The sequence below is a fragment of the Rousettus aegyptiacus genome, unplaced genomic scaffold (assembly GCF_014176215.1).
Source record: "Rousettus aegyptiacus isolate mRouAeg1 unplaced genomic scaffold, mRouAeg1.p scaffold_m13_p_5, whole genome shotgun sequence".
Lineage (NCBI taxonomy): Eukaryota > Metazoa > Chordata > Mammalia > Chiroptera > Pteropodidae > Rousettus > Rousettus aegyptiacus.
The window spans coordinates 68,718,901-68,744,425 of NW_023416308.1; the positions used below are offsets into that span (position 1 = coordinate 68,718,901).

The following is a 25,525-nucleotide window of genomic DNA, read 5'->3' on the forward strand; positions in this document are numbered from 1 at the left end:
TGCTTAAAGAAAGAAAAACCTATTATTTCAGGTCTTTGAATGAGTCTGATAATCACACTTGAAACTGTGATGTTGTGAAAACCAGCACTATTCCTTTGTGACAATTTAACTCTTTGTGGTTTGATCATCTCATTAATAAATAAGGGAAACACGAAAGAGAGGTGATGATAGAAGCAGGCCTTCTGCTGGAGCCTCTAAAGTCCTCTGATTTACTTTTTTGTCTTCTCCACTATACTCAGTTTACTTACCCTCTTATGTGCAGCACTCCAGCACCTAGAAGAGTGAATACTTAGCACATAGAAGGTATTTAATGCTATTTGGACAAGATCACATTTTATAGATGAGAAAATAAAGGCACAGAACAATCAAAATCTTTCTGTTAAAACATGATGGAGACAAAGCTAGGTTCCCAGACTTCTAACTCTTTTTCCAGCATTCTTTTCACTCTGTTGCTGCTTCTGAAAGAGAAAAGTCTCAAACAGAAAGTTAAAAAAAATTTTTTGTAAGAATATAGCCTTTAGTCTATGGCACCACTGCAGAGAAAATTAGTGTCTTGGTAAAGTCAAGTAAATATTCTACTTTTGAATTCACTTAGATGTGACTCATTTTATGCCTTCTTTCTGAGGCTGTACATCTTGAATTTTGTAATACCTATTTACTCCAGGCTAACAATGAGTCATCCACACTTAAGAATCAGATGGCTCCTTCCTGTTTATGTCTTCCTGTTTCCATTTCCAGGAGGTAATAGTTCTCCACTGGATTTGCTGTTCCTGTGCAAAAATCACTAACCCTTGAGACAGAGTCAAAGTAAATAGCTCTGCCTGTGTATTATCACAGCAATAAAACAAATATATGTACTTTATAGCATTAATAATAGTCACACTTACTAGTTGCTTAGGCACTGTTTTTCAGGAATTTGTGTACTGTATTTCATGTATTCCCATGTAAGCCTTACTATAAGATAAAATAAATTGCAAACATGTATTATGAGACATTCATCAGTTACCAGGAATCATTTAATAGATTCATTTTGAACGAAAGAATGTTTCAAGCATTGTTCCAAGCATTTAGTATATATATACATATAACAAACCCTCCGCCCTTAGCTTTTCGTCTAGTTGGGCAGAATGGTCTAATAGACAAGCAATAATTACAGAGAAAGGAAATTATTTCTTTAACATTTTTGTGCTAGGCACTATGTTAAGCTCTGTGTGTGTGTGTGTGTGTGTGTGTGTGTGTGCGCGCGCGCGTGTGCGTAACTCCTCACAGGAGCACTGTGAGGTTTTCTAAAAGGAGAAATATAGGCAGAGCCAGAATTCAAGTCTAGTCCGCTTAGCTCTTCCAATTCTTTCACATGTCATTTTATCCGACTGAGATCAGTAAGGAAGGAATGTGGAGGATAGGGGAGCAGGAGTGAAATGGTCAGAAAAGACATGGTAGGAAAAATTCCACATGAGTTAAACCTTAAAGAATGTGATTGGAATTAGATGAGCAGAAAGGAGGGAATTCTGGACAGGTCAGCTAGAACTTAGGCTTCAGGACAAGTACCCGAGACAGGACAGAGAGCTACTGGGCTTTTTGGAAATTGGACCTAATTCATGGTTATTCACCAGATGTTTCCATTCAACAGCTGAGCAATTATTCTTCCATTATTATGTAATGCCTAAAAGGTGAATTTTAAGCCACACTTCTCTTGTGTACTGTTACACTGGGAAATTATATTTCTAAAAAGGTCATTTTTGTACTAGATATCAAGGTTATTCAGAGACTAAAACATCATTAATTATCAGGCAAACACCCAGAGCTTCATGAAATAGAAGGGATATTTCTACTGCAGAAAGTTCTCTCATTGGCTAGCAGGAATCTGCAATATGGCATAGTGGAAACAAGTATACTCTTCTGCACTGGAAACTAGACTACTTGACATCCAGTCCTGGCTTTTTACTAAGTACCATATTTGAATGTCTTTGAATAAATCTCCTTACCTGGTAAATCATTCCATAAGACTTGTACCTATGAAATGTCCGAGTTGAACTGTGTTCTAGGATGTACTCTTCTAAATCATTCGTTACAAATTCTTGTGAAACAGTTACATAGCATATAACCTTCTTATAGATTCACAATGCAAATGATTACAGTGAAGGCTCTGAAGAGCCCTGTAGTAAACAAACATTGTTTAATCCAGCATTTAAATAGTTATTCAGTGACAGAACACAGTTCAGGAAATGTGCCACTATGTATTCTGTATCGAACAGAAATTCCTACCAGTTCTGGAATATTCAATTTGCTTTTAAATGTGATTTATAGGTTGCATCTATCATACTCCTCTAAGCAACTGAGGTTTTAAATTGCACAAGGACTTCATAAAGCTCCTGTAATGTTATACCGTCTGCCTTTCTTCCTTCTCAGTTTTCTGGATGTAAATCAAAGTGTTTTATATAACTCCAAAGGCAGTGAGGTAGGGAGAAGAGGAGGTATAATGTTTTTGGTTCACTTGCTGAGTAACCATCTGAGAAGTGAGTTAAGGATGCAGCTATCAACCCTTTGGAAGGCTTCAGGTTATACTCTGAGCTAATTCTTCAGCACAATCATAGTGATACAACCTCCGATATAACTGAGTATTGAAGGTGACCTCTGAGTTTGTTGTGTCAAGATCAAATAATAGTTCAAAATGGTTAACTTCATTATTCTATAATGAGAGATCTTTGCCAGGAACTTCACTAGCCACCAGTGACCATGGTCATTAAGATGGGTTCCTGCCCTCTGGCAGCTCAGGCCACTGGGGGAGACACAAACATGCACGGTAACAGCACGATTCTATAATTTCTTTGAATTAGAGTCTGTATGGAGTACAATAGCAACATGAAATGTTGGACTATGACTAAGAGATATTTAGTCAAGTCCCTTTTTCTTGATCCAGTTAGTTTAGAAAAAAAGAAATTGTTCTTGTGTTTGTGGCCAATTACCTTTCTGTCTTGACTAGCATAATGATGATGATGATGAAAGAGTAGGCATGATGAGACATTATGAGAGGTGAAGCTATTTTACTTAACCCCCGTGCGAAGATCATTGATCTTCTCAGAACAAGTAGATAGCTCGCTAACAACTAATGCAAATGAACTTCCATTTACATCACTTTTTAAAGAGATTTTTATCAGTGAGTAGAAAGTTAAATTCCTCAGCACAGTCCAGAAGCACAGGTACCAGGCTTTCTTCGTTTCTATTCTTAATTTACCTACCAAACAGCAGAGTTTTCCCCAAGGGATCTTGGTTTATCATGTCGGGTTAAAGAAAAAAGAGAACTTAGATCCTGAAGCAGAAAGTCCTCAGCATATGAGTGACACCTTGAGAAGCAAGGAGGGGAGGAGTGGCTTGAGCAAGGCCACCCATCTGGTCAGGGACAGAGTTGTGAATGAGATCTAGGGTTTCTGAACCCCATTTCAGCACATTCTCTTCTACTTCTACCAATGATGTCTCAGGATACTTGTGAACATTTACAGTTTTTATCAATTGAATTTTATATTTTACTAAAATAAAGTATTGGGCGGACCTTAAACAAAAAAAAAGAATCACAAACTAACAACACACCTAGTCACAAGACAGACATTTTAAGTTTACCATACCCAACACAGACAACATATCTGCCAATGATTTTATCATCAAAACCCCCCAAAACATACAAATAATTGGGATTATTTTACTAATTTCTAAGTAATTTCCAAGAACATGCCGGAACAGGTCCATGGTGAGCAATCAACAAATTTTGGCCAACAGACTAAATCAAAACAGTGAATCATGTCACTGTTAGTTTTCTCTCAGACAAAAGTATTACAAGAACCCAAAAGTAAAGGAGACAGTGCAATGCTTGAAAAGGATACTGAGATAAGTATTAATTTAAGCAGCAACCCTGCACCGTGCCAAGCACTCACTGGGTAAACAAGATCCCATTTCATTCTCACAACAGCTCTATAAAATAAACTCTCATTTTTGATCAGACGAATCTTGACTTAAGCTGAAAAACCTCTCTAGACTTTAATTTCCTCATCTATAAAACAAGGATAATGATAAAACCTATTCCCTCGTAGAGTTCTTGTGAGAACTTGAAATAATGGCTCTGAACTGCTTAGCAGAGAGCCCAGCACATAGTAGTTGCTAAATAAAAGTAGCTCCTAATACGATTGTTACTCCCTAGTTGCCTCATTAAGTTTTACGGAAGGTTACGGTTTATAATTTCTTCTGCAAATCTTAGAATACAGAAAGAAGGCAAGGTGTGGTAAAAACTTTCAAATTCCTCACTTACAGCTATATTAACACTTTAAGGGACTTTTTCTTATTAAGAAATGATGTCAGAAACATCCTAAATGCCTTTTGATTTCATTTAAAGGATTTTCACAGCTTCAATAAGGAAATGATCAAAGAACATTTCATTTAGAAGTTTTGAAGTTAACCCAAGTTGGAAAAATTGGGGGGAAAAATGTTACTGCCAACTCCCCATGTGGAGAGAACAGCTTACTAATAGGATCCTGCAGACTAAATACTGATTAGTAAGACGAACAAGAAATATGAATAACTGGAGTTTACCATAAAGATTCAGTCCATGTTAGTTTATTCTGGATTTCCAATTAGAATTAAAAAAAAAAAAAAACAAAGAAACATCAAAGTTTTTGGAGAAAAGGAAAAAATCCTTACCAAATTGTTCTCTGGTTTTTCCTTGGTATTTTTATCCTTTCAATGTACTAAAAACACTGATCGTACTCAATTGTGCATCCATTAGCATAGAACTAATGAAAATAATTCCATTGGCACAATAAAAAAAATAAACTAATTAAATCTCACCATTTTCCCTGATCTTTAAATCAGTCTTTTCATTATTCAAAACAAAAGTTGTAATAGTAATCACCAATTACAGCCTTGTGTTTTTAGCTCAGGCTTCTTTCAGGGGTCTCAGTGAACTGAATGTCTGAACTTGTCTTTACTATCTAATAGTTCCCTCAAAAAAGATTAGGGTAAATCACAGATTCCTGGGACATCACAGGGTCAGGTGCAACATTTTTGTGGAGAAAAATGCTGGAAAGGGGTAAGTCTCAGGGTACCAGAAGTGCTCCCTAGTGTCATGTTCCCTGTGGTGTAGAGGAGAGGGCTGGGGATTTGTAGCCAGAAGACAGCTTGAGTATTGACTCAACCAGTTACTAGCTCTGTGACCTTTAAATCACTTCACTGCTTAGAACTTTGGTTTTATTGCCTATAGAATGGGATCACTAAGTTCAACTTTGCAGGATTGCTGTGAACGTTTGCATCATCTGCTTTCTCATCATCATCTTCTCTGAGTCTCAGTGTAAATCAAAAGGAATAAAATTGCTTATTCCAGGGGGCTATCATGAGGACTTAATGACATATGTGAAAGTGTTTTGTTGTTAACTGTCAGCGCTGTGTGTTACTCTTGAAAATAATAATTAATGAACAGACTTGAGCATCTAGGAAACCATTATCACTAAGCTGCAATACAAATAGTAGGACTAACAATCATTGAGGAAAACTAAAATTACCTTTATTGAAGAACTTAGTAATGTCTCCTTACAAATGGCTTTCAGCACTTAGATCTGAAGGTCTGTGGGATGCAGAGCCAAAGATAGAGCACAGAAGGGAGGGAACAGGCAATAGTCTGTCACCACCAGCCCCTTGCAATTGCTGATAAGCAGATTTTGGACTTCAGATAGCCTCTGCTAGAACAGAAAGGAGGCATTCTTTTATAGTGCCAAATTCAGGGGAAAAGAATGATTAAGGTAAACTTATACTCAAGCATAGCAATAATCAAAGACCCTATTTTATTTGTGGTAAGACATTTTTCTCTACTCTTGCCATTCCCTTTCATAGACATTCCTTTCATTCCTGATCATTCTACCCCAAGCAAGATGGCATGGAATAAATGATTGGGAAGTTGGGAGCAGAAATTGGCCTTGTATAAGCCAATCTTTTGTCTTGGAAGCAGCCTGAATCACTCTAGTTTTTAGAAGCTCCACTATCAGCTTCTTGTTTTTTATTTTTAGAAACAGACATTTTAAACTGTATAACTTCCACCACCATTTCCCACCCCCTCCCACACACAAACTCATATAAGCATTCCACTGGAATCTGGCTCTGACTCTCATTTCTCCATGTTCTTGAACTTCTTCAAATGTTGGTACTCTCCAAGGTTTGGTCCCTAGTCTTCTCCACTCTCCCATTGCACTCTCACTTGGCAATTTCTTCTAAATTCATTGTATATCAAAAATGATTAAGTTTGGTTACACATAAAAAGCCCGAAATAACAGTAACTTAAAAAAGAACTTGCTTTCTATCTCACATATATATGGTGTCATGGTAGGTTGTCCAGGGCTTGGTACAGCAGTCTACGAATTTATCAGAAATCTTCAGCCTCCTTCAAGTGTACTAATCTGCCATTCCTGGGGTGATTGCCTTGGCCTCAGTGTCCAAAGTGATTGGTAGAGCGTCAGATATCACATGTGCTTTGCTAAAAGTAGGGAGAACAGAACAAGAATATGACATCTTCTGAGTAAGTAGACTTTCCAGAAGTACCATATACCACTTCTGCTTACATTTTATGTGTCAGATCATAGTCTCATGGATATAGCTAGATGTAAGAAGATTCAAGAAATTTCAACCTTTAGCTACATGGCAATGTACTTAGCTAAAACTGAGGGTTCTATCAATTTGAGAGAGAAAGATGGAGGGCCAAACATGATTTCAATGATTGACTCTGAGCTAATGACTTAAATCTATCTCTAGACTTAACTTGCTCGCAAATGTAAGTTCTCATTTCCAACCACCTGCTTAATTTCTTCACTAAGCAACCATGTCAAAAACAAAGTTCATTCATTGAATTTATGTTTAAGGAATGAAAGTCTTCCCATACATGCAAGAGGGGTTCTTTACATACAGAATGATACACCTCCTCATCAGGCTTTCAAATTCTCCCATACACTGTACTCCATCTACTTTTCCAACCTCATTTCCCACCACACACCCAAGCTAACTCAGTAAACTCCAAGAATTCTGGACAATGAATAGTTCTCTAAACGCAAAACATTCTTTTGTAACTTGATGCTTTTATTCATTGTTTCCTCAGCCTCTAATGTTCTTTATTTCACCTTTTTTTTTTTTTTGCAAAGTCATATGTATTCCTCAAGGCTTGCTGCAAATGCCAACTTTTCCATGAAGCCTAGTCTACTAATTAGAACTAATGTTAAACTATCTTAAACTTATTCAGCAGCATGTTGTTAATTACTCATTTATGTATTCTTTACATTGTTCATTGTCCTACAACTATTTTTGCACATGACTATTTCCCATATGGACTAGAATCTCATTGATGTGTGTGTGTGTGTGTGTGTGTGTGTGTGTGTGTGTGTTTGTGTGCACGCACCGGTTTTTTGCATGTAGTAAGTGGTTACCTCGTATATGCTGAACAAATAAATGTTAACATAAAAGTAGGTGCTTTACTTAATCAGTCATGTCCTGAGAGTTAAGGATGTGATTCTCCTCTCTGGTAGAAAAGATGCTCTATAGAGGCAGCATGCAGTGGAGGGTCCAGACCCAAAGGACAGACAGGTCCAGGTTCAGTTCCTAACTCTGCCACTTACTTCTAGGTTACCATGGTCAAATGACTTAATATTTGTGAACCTCATTTTTTAAATTGGCTTTCAGGGTTTTTTAATTTCTTTAAATTTGTAAAATGAAGAGATTAATAACAAATTCAAAGTGCTTTTATTATTCACTGCCAACATATGTAAAGTGCCTACTTAGTGGCTAACCAATAGCAGGTACTCAATAATTGTTAGTTTCCTTCCTCATTTCCTCCTCTTCTTGAATCCCATACTATCAGGTAATAGATAGACCAAAGCATCTTTACGTGGAAAAAAAAATACGCAAATGGCATTTTCATGTCATGTGTTTAAGAAGACAACAATAGTCATTAAAAAAAAAAACTTCTAACAGTTTTATCAAAATAGTATTACTGGAAATTATTTAAAGCCATCAAAAGAGATATTTATTAGTGTATCAGATTTTGAAAACAACAAAAGTCAAGGAGAGAGAGAGAGACAGGCAGATAGACAGAGACAGAGAGAGACAGAGAGAGACAGAGACAGAGAGACAGAGAGAGATTGAGAAAGAGGCAACAAAGTAACACAATCCCAGTGAGAGACTTTCGACTAAGTAAGGAACTACCACCAGAGCCAATTTATGGAAATAATGAACTTTATGATTTAACCATGAAATTACAAAAGCCCCTATCTCTGTGGATTAGCAAAAAAATTACTTCACTCAAATATATATTTCTCTCCATGTTTTATAGGTTCCATATTCTCCCCTCTTGATGTTGGTAACTTCATCTTCTCTAACTAATTAAATGAAGTTGAAAACGGCCCCTTGTGGATATTCCTTCCTGTCAGAATTGATCTAAGTCTGTCCTAGGCAATGAGCCGCTTCCTTGCCAAGCAGTCTGCCTTGATTAACTTCACAACAAGTTAGTTCCTTTAGGATGCTCACCCAACTGTAAAACAGGAAGTCCTGCTCCTCACTATTCCAAATTACCACTCTATGGGGCATTTCTTCAAAACCTAATACCAGTTTTCCTTTAGCAAAGTTGATGGGAATCAAGCATTCATTTGACCTAAGTATTCCGCTGCCACTTATCACTATATCTAAAACTCAATGTTGAAATACCTATGAGCAATGTAAGACTGTTTTCGGACTTTGTTTATCAGTTCTAACCTTTGATTTAAAACAAGAAGCACAGCAGCCAAATGTATGGCCATGATACAGAACCGAGAGGATTTTTATTTATGTGAAGTTTGTATTAAATATTGCTACTAAAATCAGAGGTGGCATGAAATGTCAGCTTTACAAGTTATCACCCAGAGCTTGGGTTCCAAAACCTTTCCTTTGCTCTATGGCTTAACCCCTGGCACTATTGGGAGAAGGTTGGGGTCTCACAGAGCACGAGATCTGGCCAGTCTCGCAGAAGCAGGGAATTGTGAGGCCGTCCCACGCAACATTCAGAGTGGGCAGCTTTTGGTTTCCTCCACAGGCTTTATGGCTTCTGCCGTTGCATTTTATGGACGAGGCATCACAAGCAATCCAAAAAAGTGAAGTCATGTTCCCAAGGTCACAAGGCTTGTGTTCTAAATTCAGTTCAGTTCAATTTAGCCTCGTGCTGTGAGGACCACTTCCTCTGTGCTCAGTGTGAGAGACAGAGATGAAGGAGACTCTTTCTACTAACCCTCAGGAGCTGGAAAAAGAGGCCTACAGGCAACTCAACTACAACAAAGCCTGCTAAGTACAAGAATAAGATCATGTACAAGGTAGCAACCTGGAACAGACAAGGGAATGGATAGCCCTCTCTGCAGAGGCTCAGGAAGGGCTGCCAGAGTAGTCATAAGTTTCAAAGATGGATGGATTCAAATTTGCCAGATGAGTTTTATGCTGATTTCTTTACATCTAGTCAATGCTTTGACTTTTTTAAACAATGTTAAGGAAAATTCTTAGATGAAAAATTCCATCTGCATTGTGTGAGTTGCACAGTGGAGTGTGTCTGAGAGAGGGAGGGAAGATGTTCCATGGACCAGCTCACGTACAGGCTTCCGAGGAGAGGTAACAAAGAGGAGAAGCTGAGGGAAGAAAGCTGAGACCTCAGGATGTGAGATTACTTTTTTTACAGAGGAGGTTCCCATTAGGAGAATGCCTGAAGGACTGCCTACTCAGTTGGGTGGGGTACAGATGTGCTACCACCATTTCTCAGCTATCACCTCCTTTCTGAGCACCTGATAGGGGTTCCTGCTGTGCGATCTCATGGCACCCCATACTAATCCTATGATAGCACGTATCGCACTCAATTTGAACTATGTTTAGGGCCTTTGCCCTAGCTGTTCCTTCTTCCTGGAACACTCTCCTCAGGTGCTTGCATTGCTAACTCCCTCACCTGCTTCAGGTCTTGCCTCAGATGTCTCTTTCTCAGTGAGTCCTACTGTGACCACCCTATTTAAAAATACAGCCTTTACCATAATTCTACCTCATCTCAAAATCCTGAACCTCACTTACCTTGCTCTATTTTCAACTTTTTCTATTGCAATGATCAACTCCTAACTTATTATACTATTTTCTTATTTATTGTTTATTGTTTTTTACTCATTTCCTTTCACTAGAATATAAGCTTCATAAAGGCAGGAATTTTTGTCTGTTTTCATTCACTGATAGGCTCCAAGACCCTAGAATCATCATTAGTTATATACTCCATAACTATTTGATGAATAAAAAAATGAATGAGTAGCTGAATGAATACACCCCTTACCTATATTCTCAATCATTTAGCTCCATGACGACAGGAAGCAAGCCTCTTGTTCACTGCTGAGTCCTCAGCAAATAACACAGTGATTGGCACATAGTAGGTAGGCAGTCGGCACTCTATAAATAATATTGCATTTGATATTATGACTGTTATCTCATATCTGTGTGTGGAAGTTAAATTATATCCTAAACTCGATGTTTTCTACCTGACTAAGAAATTCTCTGTCCTCATTCAGTAGGTGGTAATGGAAACCTTTATCTCACACATGAGAGATTTTAAAGGGACGTTTTCCTTAACCCCAGATCTTCTCTTGCCTCAATCCAGGCCTATAATTCCCATCCAGTTTTCTGAAAATTCATAGAAAGAACAAAACAAAAGAAAACAAAAAACACAAGCTTGGTTTGGGGGCAGCTGAAGTGATTACCCAACAGTCTGGTTTTGCAGTATGTGAATTTCATTACCAACCCTGATCAATCACCATGAAGGATTTGGGGTGGTTATATCAGATGTTTTGGGATGTCTTTCTTCCTTTTTCATATGCTCATGAGAGAAATGAACTTTCTCCAACACCTCGTCTAAGCCAGGCACCATGCCAGCTGACATCACTTGTCAGTCAGTAAATACTTAAAAGAATGCGTTATTGGAAAGTGGGGGGGGGGGGCTTGCTTTGTTTACACTTCATTGAGCAACTCTAGAAAAAAGGGATGGAATTTATAGGGAATAAATTTAGATTTGATTCAGTTCACAAATCCTGAGCACCTACTGGGTTCTAAAAACTCTTGTATATGTAATTCTTATAAGGACTCTGTTGGACAGAAGTTCTTGCCCCTCATTCTGCCTCTTTGGAGACACAGGTATAGAGATGAAAATCACACAACTCCTTCAGTGGCAGAGCCACTGTTTGAACCCGAGTCTATCTGATGTCCACGTCTCATGATCGTTATATGAGTGTTCTATATATAAATTTAAAGTTTAAATTGTAATTGTATATCAGCAACAATGAAATTCCTTTCATTATATTTCTTTTTCTCCACTGCCAGCTTACTAATTTGTGGTAGTAAGACCCTAAAGAGTGAATATCAAAGCTTGATCTACATTTTCAGCTCAAATCAGAAATAAAAGGTTGCAGGGCTATATCGGGCTTTCTGAAATATGTTGATAATATCTATTGATTGCCTGATCAATAAGGCTTGAACATAAGAGCTTTTATAACTATCGTAAAGCCTGGACTATTTATTCTTTTTCATATTTTATTTTCTGAGTATCCAGCAAATAGCATTTAGGGGAGAAGACAATGATTTTAAGAGGATTGATATTACCGGCCTCACCCAACCCTGAAACCTGAAGCACCATTTGCTATACTCTGTCAAGCCCTGCCCGGGCAGGTTCAGATTTGCCTCTGCTTCTCTCAGACGAGGGGCCTGTCATTTGGCACTGCAGTGTAACCAACCTGACAGATTGCTAGGAAACCCTGAGAGAGAAGGCAGGCTGGAGTAGGCCCCATCTCTGGAGACTCGGATGATGACTTGTCTTAAACGATCAACACGCAGGCTTCCAGACATGCAATCAGCTCACGCTGTGTCCCTTGAGGAGTCAGAAGCACTGGAGACAGAAAAAACAGGGAGAGGGAGAGGGAGAGGGAGAGAGAGAGAGAGAGAGAGAGAGAGAGAGAGAGAGAGAGAGAGAGAGAGAGAGAGAGAGAGAGAGAGAGAGATTTGTTGCCGCTGGAAGTGATGCTTCTTCCTCAATTATAATCAAAATGCTGCAGCTGCAAAAAGGCCCAGGCCTTGAGGGCCTCTGGTTGGTGCCCAATTATTTCCATCTTCAGTCATGACAGTGACTGCCTGATTCTTTGGGTATAGTAAAAATTGTTGTTTTCCCAACACTCTCCTAACTCTGAATGAGGGCAGAGATTGAAAGAAGCAATCTGGAATGATGAGAAGGGTATCTCTAAAGAGCACAAAATTGCCCTGCAACATTATTTATGATTAAATGACATAACCCAGGTGATACCACAGTCCACGGCACAGAGTGTATCTACCCTTTTATAAAATGGGAACAACGCTTACATTATAAGGGGTATCTTTTGAATCACAGATAATAAATACCTGGAACAGTGCCTAACATGTCACAAGGCCTACTGTGTGCTCAATAGTCACTCAATAAACAATGTCATGTTGGTTGATGGCCTCTTAGCAAGAATCAACACAGGCTAATGTATTCCGGCCCACTAAGACTGATTCGTTGGTAGCTTTAGTCACCCTTTCCATTGGGGACAATTCATTATTGAACTAAATGGGGAAATAAGTGGCCCTGTTAGAACTTAATTAGCCTGGAAATGATGACTCATCCACAGGGGTGTCGATGTTATGATTCCTCAGGGAGATGTGAGAAGTTATCAGTACAGAGTTGCATTTCCTTCTATCCTGGGGTGAACGTGTTCTGAGTTGGAAGACAGGAATGTTGCACATATATTCATCATTTCCTAAGAAAGACAAGGAGGCCTGTGCTGGACGCCGCTCAGGCCTCTCTTACCTATTGTTCCTAACTGCCCAGGCATCTATAGGAAAAGGGATTGCATTCCAGGGACTTCCCTATGACAAGTACAGGTGACAGACTGAATAACAAAAAATAACCTTTATTGAGCATCTGCTATGTGGTATACTCTGGAGATAAGAGGAATATGAACCTTCACTGTCTCTCATACTTATACCAACTAAAATTGGCAAATGTTAAAAATTTCAGTACAGGGTGATGTAAGAATATATGGGAAGGGCAGTTAACTCCCAGTGAGGAGGCAGACAGAAGTAGTTCTGGGATTGATGAAGGAAATGGCACAGAGTGATTTTCACAATGCAAATACAACCCTAGGAGACACAGATTAATATCAGCCACATGGACAGTTACCTCATTTCCCCAATATGTCTTGCAGAATGGAAGCATAGAACACGACAGCTGAAACACACCTTACATAATTTTTTTGGCCCGTTAAGTATATAGAAGCTGAAGAACTAATAAGTTAAGAAACTTACTCAAGAGCACACAGTAAGGTTAAAATGACTCCAGAACCAGAACCCTGCTCTCCTAACTCCATCCAAGTTCCTTCCTCATTCCAGGTTGCCTTCTCTCTTTCTGAAACATTTATGTATCAGATTTTTAAGTGGGCGAATGAATGCTTTAAGAAGAAAAAACAATCAGAAATTGATCATTTATAAAATAAAAGCAACCGAAGTCAAGATCTCTCTGCTCCCAGCCCAGCATTCCGGTGGGAAAGTGTTTTGAGACGGTTTACTATATGCGTATTTTTATATCATATTTAAAAAAAGTGAAATTACATTCTCCTTTCAATAGTTATAGAAATAACCTCTCATCTCTAGAGTATAGAAAGGGTAAAGTAAAGGAACTATTGGTTGGAAGTTATTGTGCTAAATGTTTTTCCTATGTCACTTCATTGACTCTCTGCAACTGTGCTGAGATTTGGGAATGGTTAAGCACATTTTATAGATAAATTTAGGCTTAGATTAGTCCACTGATTTTCTCAACAACATCCAGCTAGGAAGAAATGAACTCATTTGAAAGTTTTTCTTCACTCCAAACTCTGGGCATTTTGCACCATCTTCTGCCACTTATATTAACAATGGAACATACCCGCAGAGCCAGGCACAGTGGGATGGAGCAGAGGGCAGATTTTATCTAGCTGCTTTTGTTCTCTCTCTTGCTGTGTGGAGAACTGAGAACGAGGTCTCCTCTAATCAAACGGAGGCCTCAACTTCAAGAGACTAAGGAAATTGAGTTGAAGCAGTCTGCTTCTTGGATCTTAAAGTTGTCATGGAAACAGAAGCTTCTCCAGCCCAAACAGGTTCACAACACAGGGGAGAGGGACTTGCTGGTTTATTTTCTCCTTTATAAATGCATTTGCGAAGACTCGGCTCAGAGGTTGGACCAGGGAGCTCCTAACCTTTGGTGGCTTCTTATCCAGTAGAGATGAAACACATTCCCTTTTAAAACTGGAGGTTGTTGGCTTCCCAAAAGAGGAGGAAACAGGCTGCTTTGCAACTTAAGAGAAGAAAGAGACTGCTTCTTTTGTGCCTCAGTTTTCTTATCTGAAAATAGGGACAATAATATTTATCTCATAGGGTTTTTATGAAAATTGGATGAAGTATAAATGTAAGAAATTAAAGCCTTAAGTTTTTTTATCTGCAAAGTAGAAATAATCAGTCCTATATCTCAAGCTATTTACAAGTATTTATTAAGATGTCACTATGTAAAGAAAAGGTACTTTGCACATGACCTGGCCAATAATAGGCATTCAGCAGGCTGTTGTTATTGTTGCTAAATATTTTTATTCCAAAGAATCTTTGACAGGATCATCAAACTGGTGGCCTTTGCCTTCTACCTGCCCCCTATAAAACCATGTTTCTTGTCCTGTGTTATTAGTTTTCTATTGCTGCTATAACAAATTACCTTCCTCTATCTCCAAATCCAGCAATAGCAGTCCTTTTCATGTTGTATCTCTCTGACCTATTCTCTTGACTTCTTCATGGTTAAGGACTCCTGTAATTAGGTTGGCTCCACCCAGGATAATCTCCCCATCTCAAAAACCCTTAACTCTAATCACACCTGCAAATCGCTTTTGCCACATAAAGTAATATATTCACAGGTTCTGGGAAATAAGGCGTGGACATCATTGGTGAGAAAGGTTGAGGGATTATTCTTCCAACCATACCCTCGATAACCATGTGGCACATCAAGTAATGTTTTCTTTTCCTAGTGGCTCTGTTCCTGAGTGTTCTCGCCACTCTTGGCACACCATTAACCAGCCTAAAGTGGTTCAGCCAAAATCGATCCTCTGACCAACACGGAAAACACCCATACTGATGTGGTCCATGATTATTAAATATTACTGCAGTCTAAGCCCAGTTGGGGATATGGGGGTGGTTTTGGCTGGAGAAAGTTGCTTGCAAAAACAACACATGGGCTGGCAGAGGAGGAAGTTCACAGACCTCGTGGAGGCAGACAGGTTTTGGGTTGAGTTCTGCCTCACCACTTGATAGCTCCTGTGACTCTGGATGCATTGCTTGAATTATCTAAGTCTATATTTTCTCATCTGCAGTACAGGGCTAATATATGCATTGCAGGGCAGTTGAGAGAACTCAATGCGCACTTAGTAAACTACTACTCATGCCTCTCTGCTGAAGTCTAGTCTATGGTGTCATTAAATACATGATCATCAAATCATGAAATCCTTGGTCACAAGGTCTAAGTATGATGTTCCTAATCAGGAAATCCAGGCTGGGCTTTTAATTCAGACACATCTACCTTTATTTGAATTCTGATTCTGCCATTAACTAGCTTTTTTTTTTTTTTTTTTTTAAATTTCAGCTCTTTGAGTCTCATTTCTTTTATGAGATCAAAAATACTTATACAGCAAGATTGTTATCAGAAATAATAACAAAGTGAAATTCATTCTATGTTGGTGTTGGGCACTTTACATGCATTATCCCATTGTTGTATGTCTATAACAATCTTTTGAGTTTATGTCATCATTACCTGCATGTCGTAAATGAGGGAGAGGTCATCTACAACTAAGAGGTCATCTACAAAGTTAAGTAACATACTGAAATATACAACTAGGAATGACAGAGTTGGGACTTAAACCCAGATCTCTTCTTTCTCCAAAGCTGGGCAACTAACCCATATGCAGCCTTCCTACCTACCCAGGAAAGTGAGTGAGACAATGAATATAAAGTCTTTACCACATTGTAGGCACGTAATAAACAAAATTTAAGTCAGGTACCCAGGTATCTCACAGCCATGTTGCCCAGCCATGAGAATGAGCTATTTCCCTCTTTTCTTGCTAGACTTCCCCGGCTGGCCTGCCTGGGGCCACCACACATTGAAATGCAGGAGGGGCAGGAGGAATGGGAGAGCCCTTGCATTATTCATGTCTAATTCTACTTGTCTAATGAACTTGTTAAAAGCACCCTGGGTGGAAAGTGTGAGTCTTAATGGCATTTTATAAAAGTTGCTGTGATAAATTAGCACATAAGGCAAATTAAAAACAGCTTATTGCTTTTTAAATTAGGCGATGGTGCACTTTAGCATTTTCCCCAGACCTGAAGATCCACTAATATCTAAAGGAAGCAGAAGCTGCCACAATGTGTTTTTAGGGACTTGATAAGTCTAAATCAATGTGAACCTAAAGGGGAAGATTGTCCAAGTTAAATAGCACCCATAGAAAGGGCGTGTCACTGAGCCCCTCTTCCTCGAGGACACCAACCACTAACGGCAGGAGGAGGAAATGTCCCATCAAAGATTATTAGGAATAGAATAGAGCGCAGGAAAATAAATGTCTGACCTACTGGGGACCTCTGGGAACAGTCTCTGCTCCCCTCCCCTTACACATGGGGACGCTAAGACTTTTGAAGGCCATGTGAGACACTTCCACAGACCCGCATTGAGGATCTACTTAGTGCTGGTGCTGTATTGGGTCCTGAGGATAGAGTGGTGTTTTAGATGTCTGTATACACAGTCCACACGCAAGACAGCTGTACTAAGTGGCACCGTTGGGACCCAGATCCCCTGATTCAAAGCCAGTACATTTTTGAGAATAACAATTATAATTGTAATAATAGCTAACATGTATTGAGCAGTCACGAGCCAGGCTGGCGTTGCAGTGCTTTACATATATGATTTTATTTAATACTCACCACAACTCTTTGAAGTAGCTGCTGTTATTACTATGCCTGTTTTGAGGTTAAGAAAACTTGAAGAGAAGTTAATTAACTCACTCAAGATTACACAGTTAAAAAACTGCAAACCAATATCACCACCCCCCCAATGAATGAATGAATGAATGAATGAATTTAAAAGTTGCAGACCCAGGCAGTCTGATCCTAAAGCCTGCCTTCTTGATGACCACCTGTCAACTTTCCTGATGGCTTTTCTACCTCGGCTTCCCACACTTTACATCCAGGTGGAGCCTGGAGCCAAACCAGAGATGCAGGTACTTTTAGGATCAGAAATACTGGGACAAGAACGGAATGGTAAGGAAACTTGGGGTGGGAGAGGTGAAGGGAAGATTAAAAGCTCCTGATGCTGCTAAGTTGTGAACACAGCCAAAGGGTAACAGGCTGGGATAATAAAATAGCTGAGAATGTGGATTTTGAAGTAACGAGGACCTTATTCTAGATTCTGTCTCTATCACATATGTATCTATGTCCTGGAGCAGGTCCCTTAACTTCCTGAGTCTCTTTCCTTCATCTTTTAAACAAGAATACTGATTTTTACCTTTAGGATTGTTATAATGTTAAATAGGACGATAAAGACAAAGTGCCAGGCTCCCTGATATGGCTGTAAATAGGGGTTGCTGCCATCAGGGTTATCATCCTTGCCGCCTTGTGACCACCTCCACCACCTCCCAGATGCGGGGGACGGTGGACAAGGTAAAGAGCATTGAGCTAGGACTTGGGATCAGGAGACCCAAACTCCAGCCCTAGCTTGCTGCCACTAAGTCATGTATCCTGGGGTTAGTCAGCAGGCCTCACTAGATCTGTCCTTCATCTGTAAAAAGGGGAGAGTACTATATTCATCACACTTTCTTTGTAGGATTGGATCGAGTCACAGATGAAGTAGTGTATGTGTATCTGCTTTGCGATCCATAGAGTGAGTGTCGGGGTCCCCAAGACAGCTCCTAGGGTCAATGATTCACTAAGAGGCCTCTCGGGACTCAGCATAATCATACTCATGACTATAATTTATTGCAGCAAAAGGATTCAAAGCAATATCAGCACAGAAAGGAGCACTGGACAAAGTCCAGAATTATTCATGTCTAATTCATGTCTAATTCAGGAAGCTGGGTACAAGCATTCAAGAGTCCTTCCAGTAGAGTCACACAGGACACATCTAATTTCTCCTAAGCTGACAACAGGTGTAAAATATTGTATGCCGGGGACACTTGTTAGAGACTCAGGGGCCAGGGTTTTTATTGGAGGCTGGTCACATGGGCACCCTCTGGCCAGACTCCCAGAAGAAAAGCAAGGGTTCAGCATAAATGATGCTGTTTATAAAAACAATTTTGGCACAGTGAGCCATTCTTAATAGGAAGTGATGAGAGCCTTTCCAAAATCTAAGTTTCAGATGTCAGCCAAGAGCCACTCTTATAAGCAGGGCTTTTTAAGGCTAGCAGCCTCAGGATTGCTATGTTAACTACTTTTTTGAAAAGAGTAGAATTAGTAGAAAGAATTTTTATGAATATACATTCAAAAAGGAAAGGGGAGATGATAACGGTTCATATTTTCCGATTATCACTATGTGCCAGGCATTGTCGTGGGGGCTTTATGCGTATTGCCTTATATCACCCTTCATCCATATAACATTTCCTTGTTGGAGGTACTGCTATCATTGTTATCATCATCACTATGTTATATGTGACGGAACTGAGGCCTTAGAAGGGTTAAGCAGCTTGCCTGTGTAACCAGCTATACAGCTAGTATGAAGCCATAGCACCAGGACATGACCCCAGCAGTGTGGCCCCTGAGTCTATGTTCTTAACCACTGTGCTACAATCTGCTACACTGCACCTACCAGGGGCTGGGTGCTTCATATGTGTTATTTTGTTAATGCTCACAGCAGCAGCATGCGAATATAGCTGTTGGACTAATTTTGCATTTAAAAACCTGTATCTCAGGAATATTAGTTAATTTATGTCACATCAACCAGCCAGAGGGTGACAGCATCAGGAGCGGGTCTCTGCCCTGTCCTAGCCCCCTTGTCCTGGCCTGGACTTTGTTGAAGCCTTTGGTAGGGAACATGCAGATGATCAAGGTAGAAACGAATCATTCTGGGAGCTTGTACTGAGAAATTCTCCCCATATTTCATTACTTGGGGACAGAGTTAATGGAAGAAGGGGCTGTGTTACAAGTAATTCAACTTTTCCTGCAGTATTTGAGAGCTCTAGATGCTATCTTCAGATCTTTTTGGTTGCTTTGACAGCAGATGTAACATTTATTTCATAAGGAAAAAAAAAAAAGAAAGAAACAGAACCTCAGTGATATTAGAAAAATCTGTTTCCCAGATTTAGCTAGTTTGTCTTGCATGGTGGTTACACTCTAGGGAAATTCTTAGAATAGTATCAAAGAAGAATTAACAGGGAGGTGACAAAATTCACTTCTCCAGAGAAATTGTATGCTATATACGTGTGGTGGTGATTGGTGAGAGTAGGGGATACAGGAGGAAATAGACAATACAGAACTTGAGACAAACTGTCAGCTCTTTAAGGCAACAGCTAGTTACTAAGGTCTCAGCCATCATTTTAGTTCTGCTTCAAACTCCCTCACCCACCAGTTATACATATTACAGGTTTTTGGGCTTTTCAAAGGCTCAGCAAATGCTCTTTAGTGGGGAAAACATGGTACATAAAGCAAGAGTTAGAGTTCATAGTGATAAACGTAATGATGAGGTAAGCAAAAAGATTTATCTTGTTAACATCATTTTGATCTCTATATATATACACACACACATAAACATATGTGTATATGTTTTCATTATTGCACTTTGAGTATTTATTCATGTCGCTATATCGACCTCTGCAAACATCCAGTTTCAGCGATGGTCCAATATTCCAGTGAATGGAAGGATCACGGCCCCCTGCGAGTGAACATTTGAGTTGTTACCCTTTTTCCCTATTATAAAGGAAAGAGTTCTATTGATACATCTGAGAGGATTTGCTCATAACACAAATGTTGTGTTCAGAAAGATGCCTGTGTGTCTCTTTGTAATTTCCTTCCTTTTAGTTATTTTAAAAATTTGATTGCAGTGGGAATGGGGGAAAAAATCTCAATTAGGTACTAAACTGCCTTTACCATCTATTATCACCTTGTCACAAATGGTGGTCTCCAAGGAAAGTGTCCCAGTTTTAGGGGTTGATAGGCTTCCCCTGCAATCTCCTGGGGGAAGTAAAACTAACCTCAATTTGTGACCAAAGCAGTATGAATATGGATTGAGATTTGGGAGTTGGTTCTGGGAATTGGTATCAAATGGATGATGGGTTCTCAGGGCAAGAGTGAATAATCAAAACCATGAATCCTAGATCTGTGCTGCCAGAGATTCCTAACAATGTCCCCTCTTGTCATTTCCTCCAGGGCCATGTTTGACTATGACAAGAGCAAGGACAGTGGGCTGCCGAGTCAAGGACTTAGTTTTAAATATGGAGATATCCTCCATGTTATCAATGCCTCTGATGACGAGTGGTGGCAAGCCAGGAGAGTCACCCTGGAGGGAGACAGTGAGGAGATGGGGGTCATCCCCAGCAAACGGAGGTAAGAATGTCTTTTCTATTCAGAGCATTTGCTTTTCAGCTATCCAAGGAGTAGAGACGAAGAAAGATAAAGATGTGGTAAACTGTTCACAAAATATCTATTTTAGCGGGATGGTCAGTCCACAGGGAAATTGTCAGTGATGACAGGCGACATGAATTAAATATTCTCACTCCTCTTATATTAGGGTTTTACCAGGACTGGTGTCTGTGATAAGGCATAAAGGAAGAAAGAGGATCTGCTTATATTGTCTTCCTGAAACTTTTACCAGTATTCACATGTACAAGACTATGACTATCATCTTGTATGCTGACTTACAAACTCAGAGGACTTATTTCAAAGGTCTAAAATTTACTAGATAATTTTATAGAAAGGCCAGGTAAAAGCCTAATAGCTCTAAACATCTGGTGAGGTCAAAAGACTGGTTTTATAACTGTTTTTTCACTCTTTTAGTTACTTCTGTTCCCCACCCCACCCCACAATGTCCCACCTCCACTCAGATATTTATTTCAATATGTTTCTTAAGTCAAAAATATTCTATTCTCGTGTCTAAACGTTTCTACAACTCTGCTTTTGAAAGGCAGGAATATACTTGAAAACACCCAGCTCCTTCATCTGCCCGGGCAGCTCTGCTCATTACCACCAGAAAGGAAACTTCCTTCCCATGAATGTTTGTTTTGTTTTGTTTTGTTTTGTTTTGTTTTGTTTTGTTTTGCACTAAGATCTTATCTAAGAAACAAATTAGCTTCACCCTAGAAAAGAGATGTGATCCAAAATCAAAGTCAGGAAAAATGCTTGTTCAACGCAGTCACCAACTTTTCTCAAGTGGCAGGTTTCACAAAGGGCCCTTCTCACATCCAAACACCCCAAACCTTTGTAAAAAAAATTCTCAGCGAAGTTGAGTATTGAAGTGCTGCCACACACAAAGTGATCCAGTGACGGAACAAGCACAAACTATAGTGGGAAGATGTAAGAATAACTCTGTGGGACACTGGCACCCCCAGGAAGACCGCTCTCCCATCTCTCTTCACCTGTGACCACACAGCCTGGGGAGGAATGTGGGGGGAGGGCAGCAGGCCAACTGACTGCTCCACAGCTGCTCCCTCACCTTTAGTGAGGAGGAGTGACAGGGAAGCAACTGGAGCCCCAGGGAACCTCCCCACTTCCCATGCTCATGCGTATGAAATTTCCACCAGCACAGTTTTCTGGGTCTCTTTATACCTCTGGGCTACTGGGTAATTGCCTGACTCTGCTTTGAGAGGACATTCCGTGTTTGTACCATGGCTTATTGTGTTTTCTGAAAGATTATGTATTCAAAGCAGTTTCTCTCAGCGCTAGTTTATATTCTGTGTTTCTCCATTTCCATTTACTTCAAAAAAAAAAAAAATGTCAAGGCGACATGCATTTTTGTTTGCTTTGATTTAATTAATCAGAGCTAACCGAGGGGCTGCTCTGTAGGAAAAGGAGCCATCTTTTTGAATAGGGCCTCTACGATGAAATGGGGTGGTAGAAGGAAAGCTATGTGGGAATAGATTCAGCTCATTTTAAAGAAATTATTTTATTAGTCAGAGCTACCTAGAGATGGTATGGATTACCTGGGAATATGGTAAACTAAATGGTTTTTGCACCAAAGAAACATTGTAAAAACCTAGATATGCCCACTTCCTCCCCGCCACAATCCCTTCCACACTAAAATTCTAATTAAGTTTATTTGGAGTGGATCCTGAAAGCTTGTATTTTTTTGTAAATTCCTCCAGGTGATTCTGATAATAGAAGATCCAATGTTGAGTAAAATTTAAAAATGGATTCAAGATCTGGATGGTGGTGTTAAGCTATGTGCTTTTCAGGCTCTTCCCAGCCCAGATGTTCTGCGTTTCTAACTAATTTTTCAATAGTCCTCATGTGTTCTGCTACACAGTCACTTCCCCCATTGAGGACCATTCTCAGTGCTAATCCTCTTGTAATTTTCCACCTGCTGGTGGTCATTCTTAAGATGGCTGTCTCTCCTATTTTGGATGAAAACCAGTTTAACAACCATTCTACAGCTGGCCTGAGAAAGAAGTTTGTCTAATGAGTCTAATACTGATATTTATTTAGGGTGTAGTAGTTGCCCCCTCTGCGTGTGTGTGTGTGAGTGTGTGTGTGTGTGTGTGTGTGTGTGTGTGTGTGAGTGTGACTGTAAATAAATTTCTCTCAAATTTTCTTCTTGGAATTTCAGTTCTTTCCAAAAATGTAACAATTAGTTTTATATGTTTATAAAAGTAACACAATCCATTGTAGAAAAGTGGAAAATTTAGGAAAGCATAAAGAAAAAAAAATCACTTAAAATCACATCCCACAAAGAGCTTTTTGCACTTATCTTACTGCAATTTAAAAGCTGTCATGAGCCTCCCCTGGGCCTCTTTAATGCTTTACTTCTAAACGAGGCTCCCTCATTTCACCCTGCATTCAGCTTCCTCAACTATAGCTCAGAATAAATGAAAGCTAGTACAAATATGATTTACTATTAGATTGTGGGTATTTTTTCACTTCTTAATTCGTCTCTAGCTCCTTTTCTGAGTATAGTTCTGCTAGTAGAGCTGATCTGGAAAAATCTCATAATGGATAGTGTCAGTGTGTGACTTCACCTTTCACAAAAACGTTTTCTTTTGTGATTCTATTTAATCATCCCAATGAAACCAAGATGAAGGATATGAAAATTGCCTTCCCCTCATTTTTTGAAGATGATAAATTTGATTTACCAAAATACTCCCAGGACATGCAAGACACTGTTCTAAGCCCTTTACAATTAACTTATTAAAACCTCATCACAACCCTATAAGGGCGATACTATTATTATTCCCATTTTATAAATCAAGAGGTCGAGGAATAGAGAGGTTACATAACTTGCTTAAAACTGCCCAGCTAGTAAGTGACAGAACTGGGATTTGAATCCAGGATACAGAATTGATGTTCTTAATTCACATGCAATCCTATCTCCCAACAAAAATCACAAAATAAGACCTGACAAAATTTAATTCAGCAAGCATTGCTTGAACAGCATCTGTGTGCCAAGTGATGTCATCAAGTCCCTGACTGGAGCCCAACATTTAGGGGACAGCTACACTGTGATTAGAGCAATGAGGGCTGTAGTGTAATGTAAATAAAGGTACTGTCCCACTCTGCCAGGGTTGTAACATAACAGTCAACCACAGACTGGGGGGCTTAAACAATGAACATTTATTTCTCACAGTTCTGGAGGCTGAGGAGCCCAAATTCAAAGTGCTGGCTAATTGGGTTCTCGGTGAGGGCCCTCTTCCTGGTTGACAGATGGCCTTCTTGCTATATCCTCACATGGCTGAGAGAGATTGTTTTTTTCTTGTTTCTTCTTAAAAGGCTCTAATCATATGCATAATGGCTCCACCCTCTGATTTAATTATCTCCAAAGGCCCCACCTCCAATACCATCACATTGGGGATTAGGGCTTTAACTGATTAATGTTGGGGGTGGGGCACAAAAATGTTCAGTCCATACCAGGTATCAAGAGAAGTAAAAGTAGAGATAGAGGGGGAAAATATTAAAATCATTTCTCAAATTTAATTAATTAATTAATTAATTAAAAAGAGAAGTAAAAGGGAAGCAGACAGAGATAAATTTCATCTGTTGATAGCATTGACTATTGTGCCAGGTGCTTTCAAATACATGATTTCGTTTAATCCTCACAAAAGCATCATAAAGAAACCGAGGGTCAGAGAAGTCCAGTTACTAGTCACTTGCCCAAGGATGCACAGCCAGCCACTAGCTGAACCCAGGTTTCTCAGGTAACAAGACCAGGTGGCTTTGCGCTACACCAAGTGTCTACTAGGAGCCTTACTGTATATCAGAAACTGTGCCAAATAGTTTTCTTGTATTATCTCATTTAATATTCACTATAATTTTTTGAAATCTGTGTTAATATTCTAATTTTACCAACATGAAACCTGAGATCCTAAGAGGTTAACTGACCTGCCCAAGTCACAGAGCTAGTAAGTCATAGATGCAGAATTCAAACCCAGGCTTGTGTGATTTCAAAACCTGGGCTCTCAGCATAGAATTTGCTTTCTGAGACTACATAGTTTATGAGTGGTCAAGCTAGGATTTTTTTTTCACAGTCTCTTAATCTAAGTATCTATTTATTGCCCCACAGTGACTGGCCACCTGGGCTCTCAGATGACAGCTAATAGCTGGCCCTGCAGGGTTTACTCACCTAGCCTTTACGGTGAGCCTGTGGCCAGTAACATAGATGGCATTTCGACTCTCCCTGCAACAAGGCCTTGGAGCACAGGCAACGGAACACCCAGCACCAAATGGTGTTCCCACCAACCACTGCTCAAAGCCTGATGTCATTTTGTGTTTGGCCAGAACCTGAAAATGCCAGATGGGAATTGGGTGAAAGGGCAGAGGGAGACAGTTGGGCTCATTAAAGCATGACCATTTGGTACTCTCTGGAGATGCTAGGTGTCAGAACTGATTGCTCAAATTTTGCCATCCTGTTTACATTTTCAGTATTTTGGTCAGTGACCAAACTAGGGTGGAGAGGATTATTTCTGCTTAAACAATCTAATTAATTGTTTGCCTCTCTTGAGTGTGAGAGAAATGCGGCAGTCCTTCTCATTGCGATTCAGGCTTTCTATACAGGTGGTCCACTGTTTCCTTAGGTAAAGGTCTATGGACCTCAATATCATCTATTTCTGCCAGAGAAGTCCTACTTAGTAAAATAATTAGAGAATGTGATGTGAAATTTACCAAGTAAAACTATTGAAATGGTAAACAACTTTTAATCAGAAACACTGGTCGTTTGTAAATTCTCTGAGCCTTAGTTTTCACATTCAGGTCAAGAACTTGT

The 25,525-nt window shown here is 39.5% G+C and overlaps 1 protein-coding gene across 30 annotated transcripts in view; it reads left to right on the forward strand.

The window, feature by feature from the left end:
* Positions 1–25,525, forward strand: part of DLG2 (discs large MAGUK scaffold protein 2) — a 1,668,408-nt gene that overhangs the window by 1,583,180 nt on the left and 59,703 nt on the right. For all 30 annotated transcript variants that reach the window (XM_036221811.1, XM_036221806.1, XM_036221807.1 and 27 more), the window contains one exon: positions 20,488–20,664. In XM_036221811.1, the coding sequence (XP_036077704.1) occupies positions 20,488–20,664 (177 nt within the window). The remainder of the gene's footprint in view (positions 1–20,487; positions 20,665–25,525) is intronic.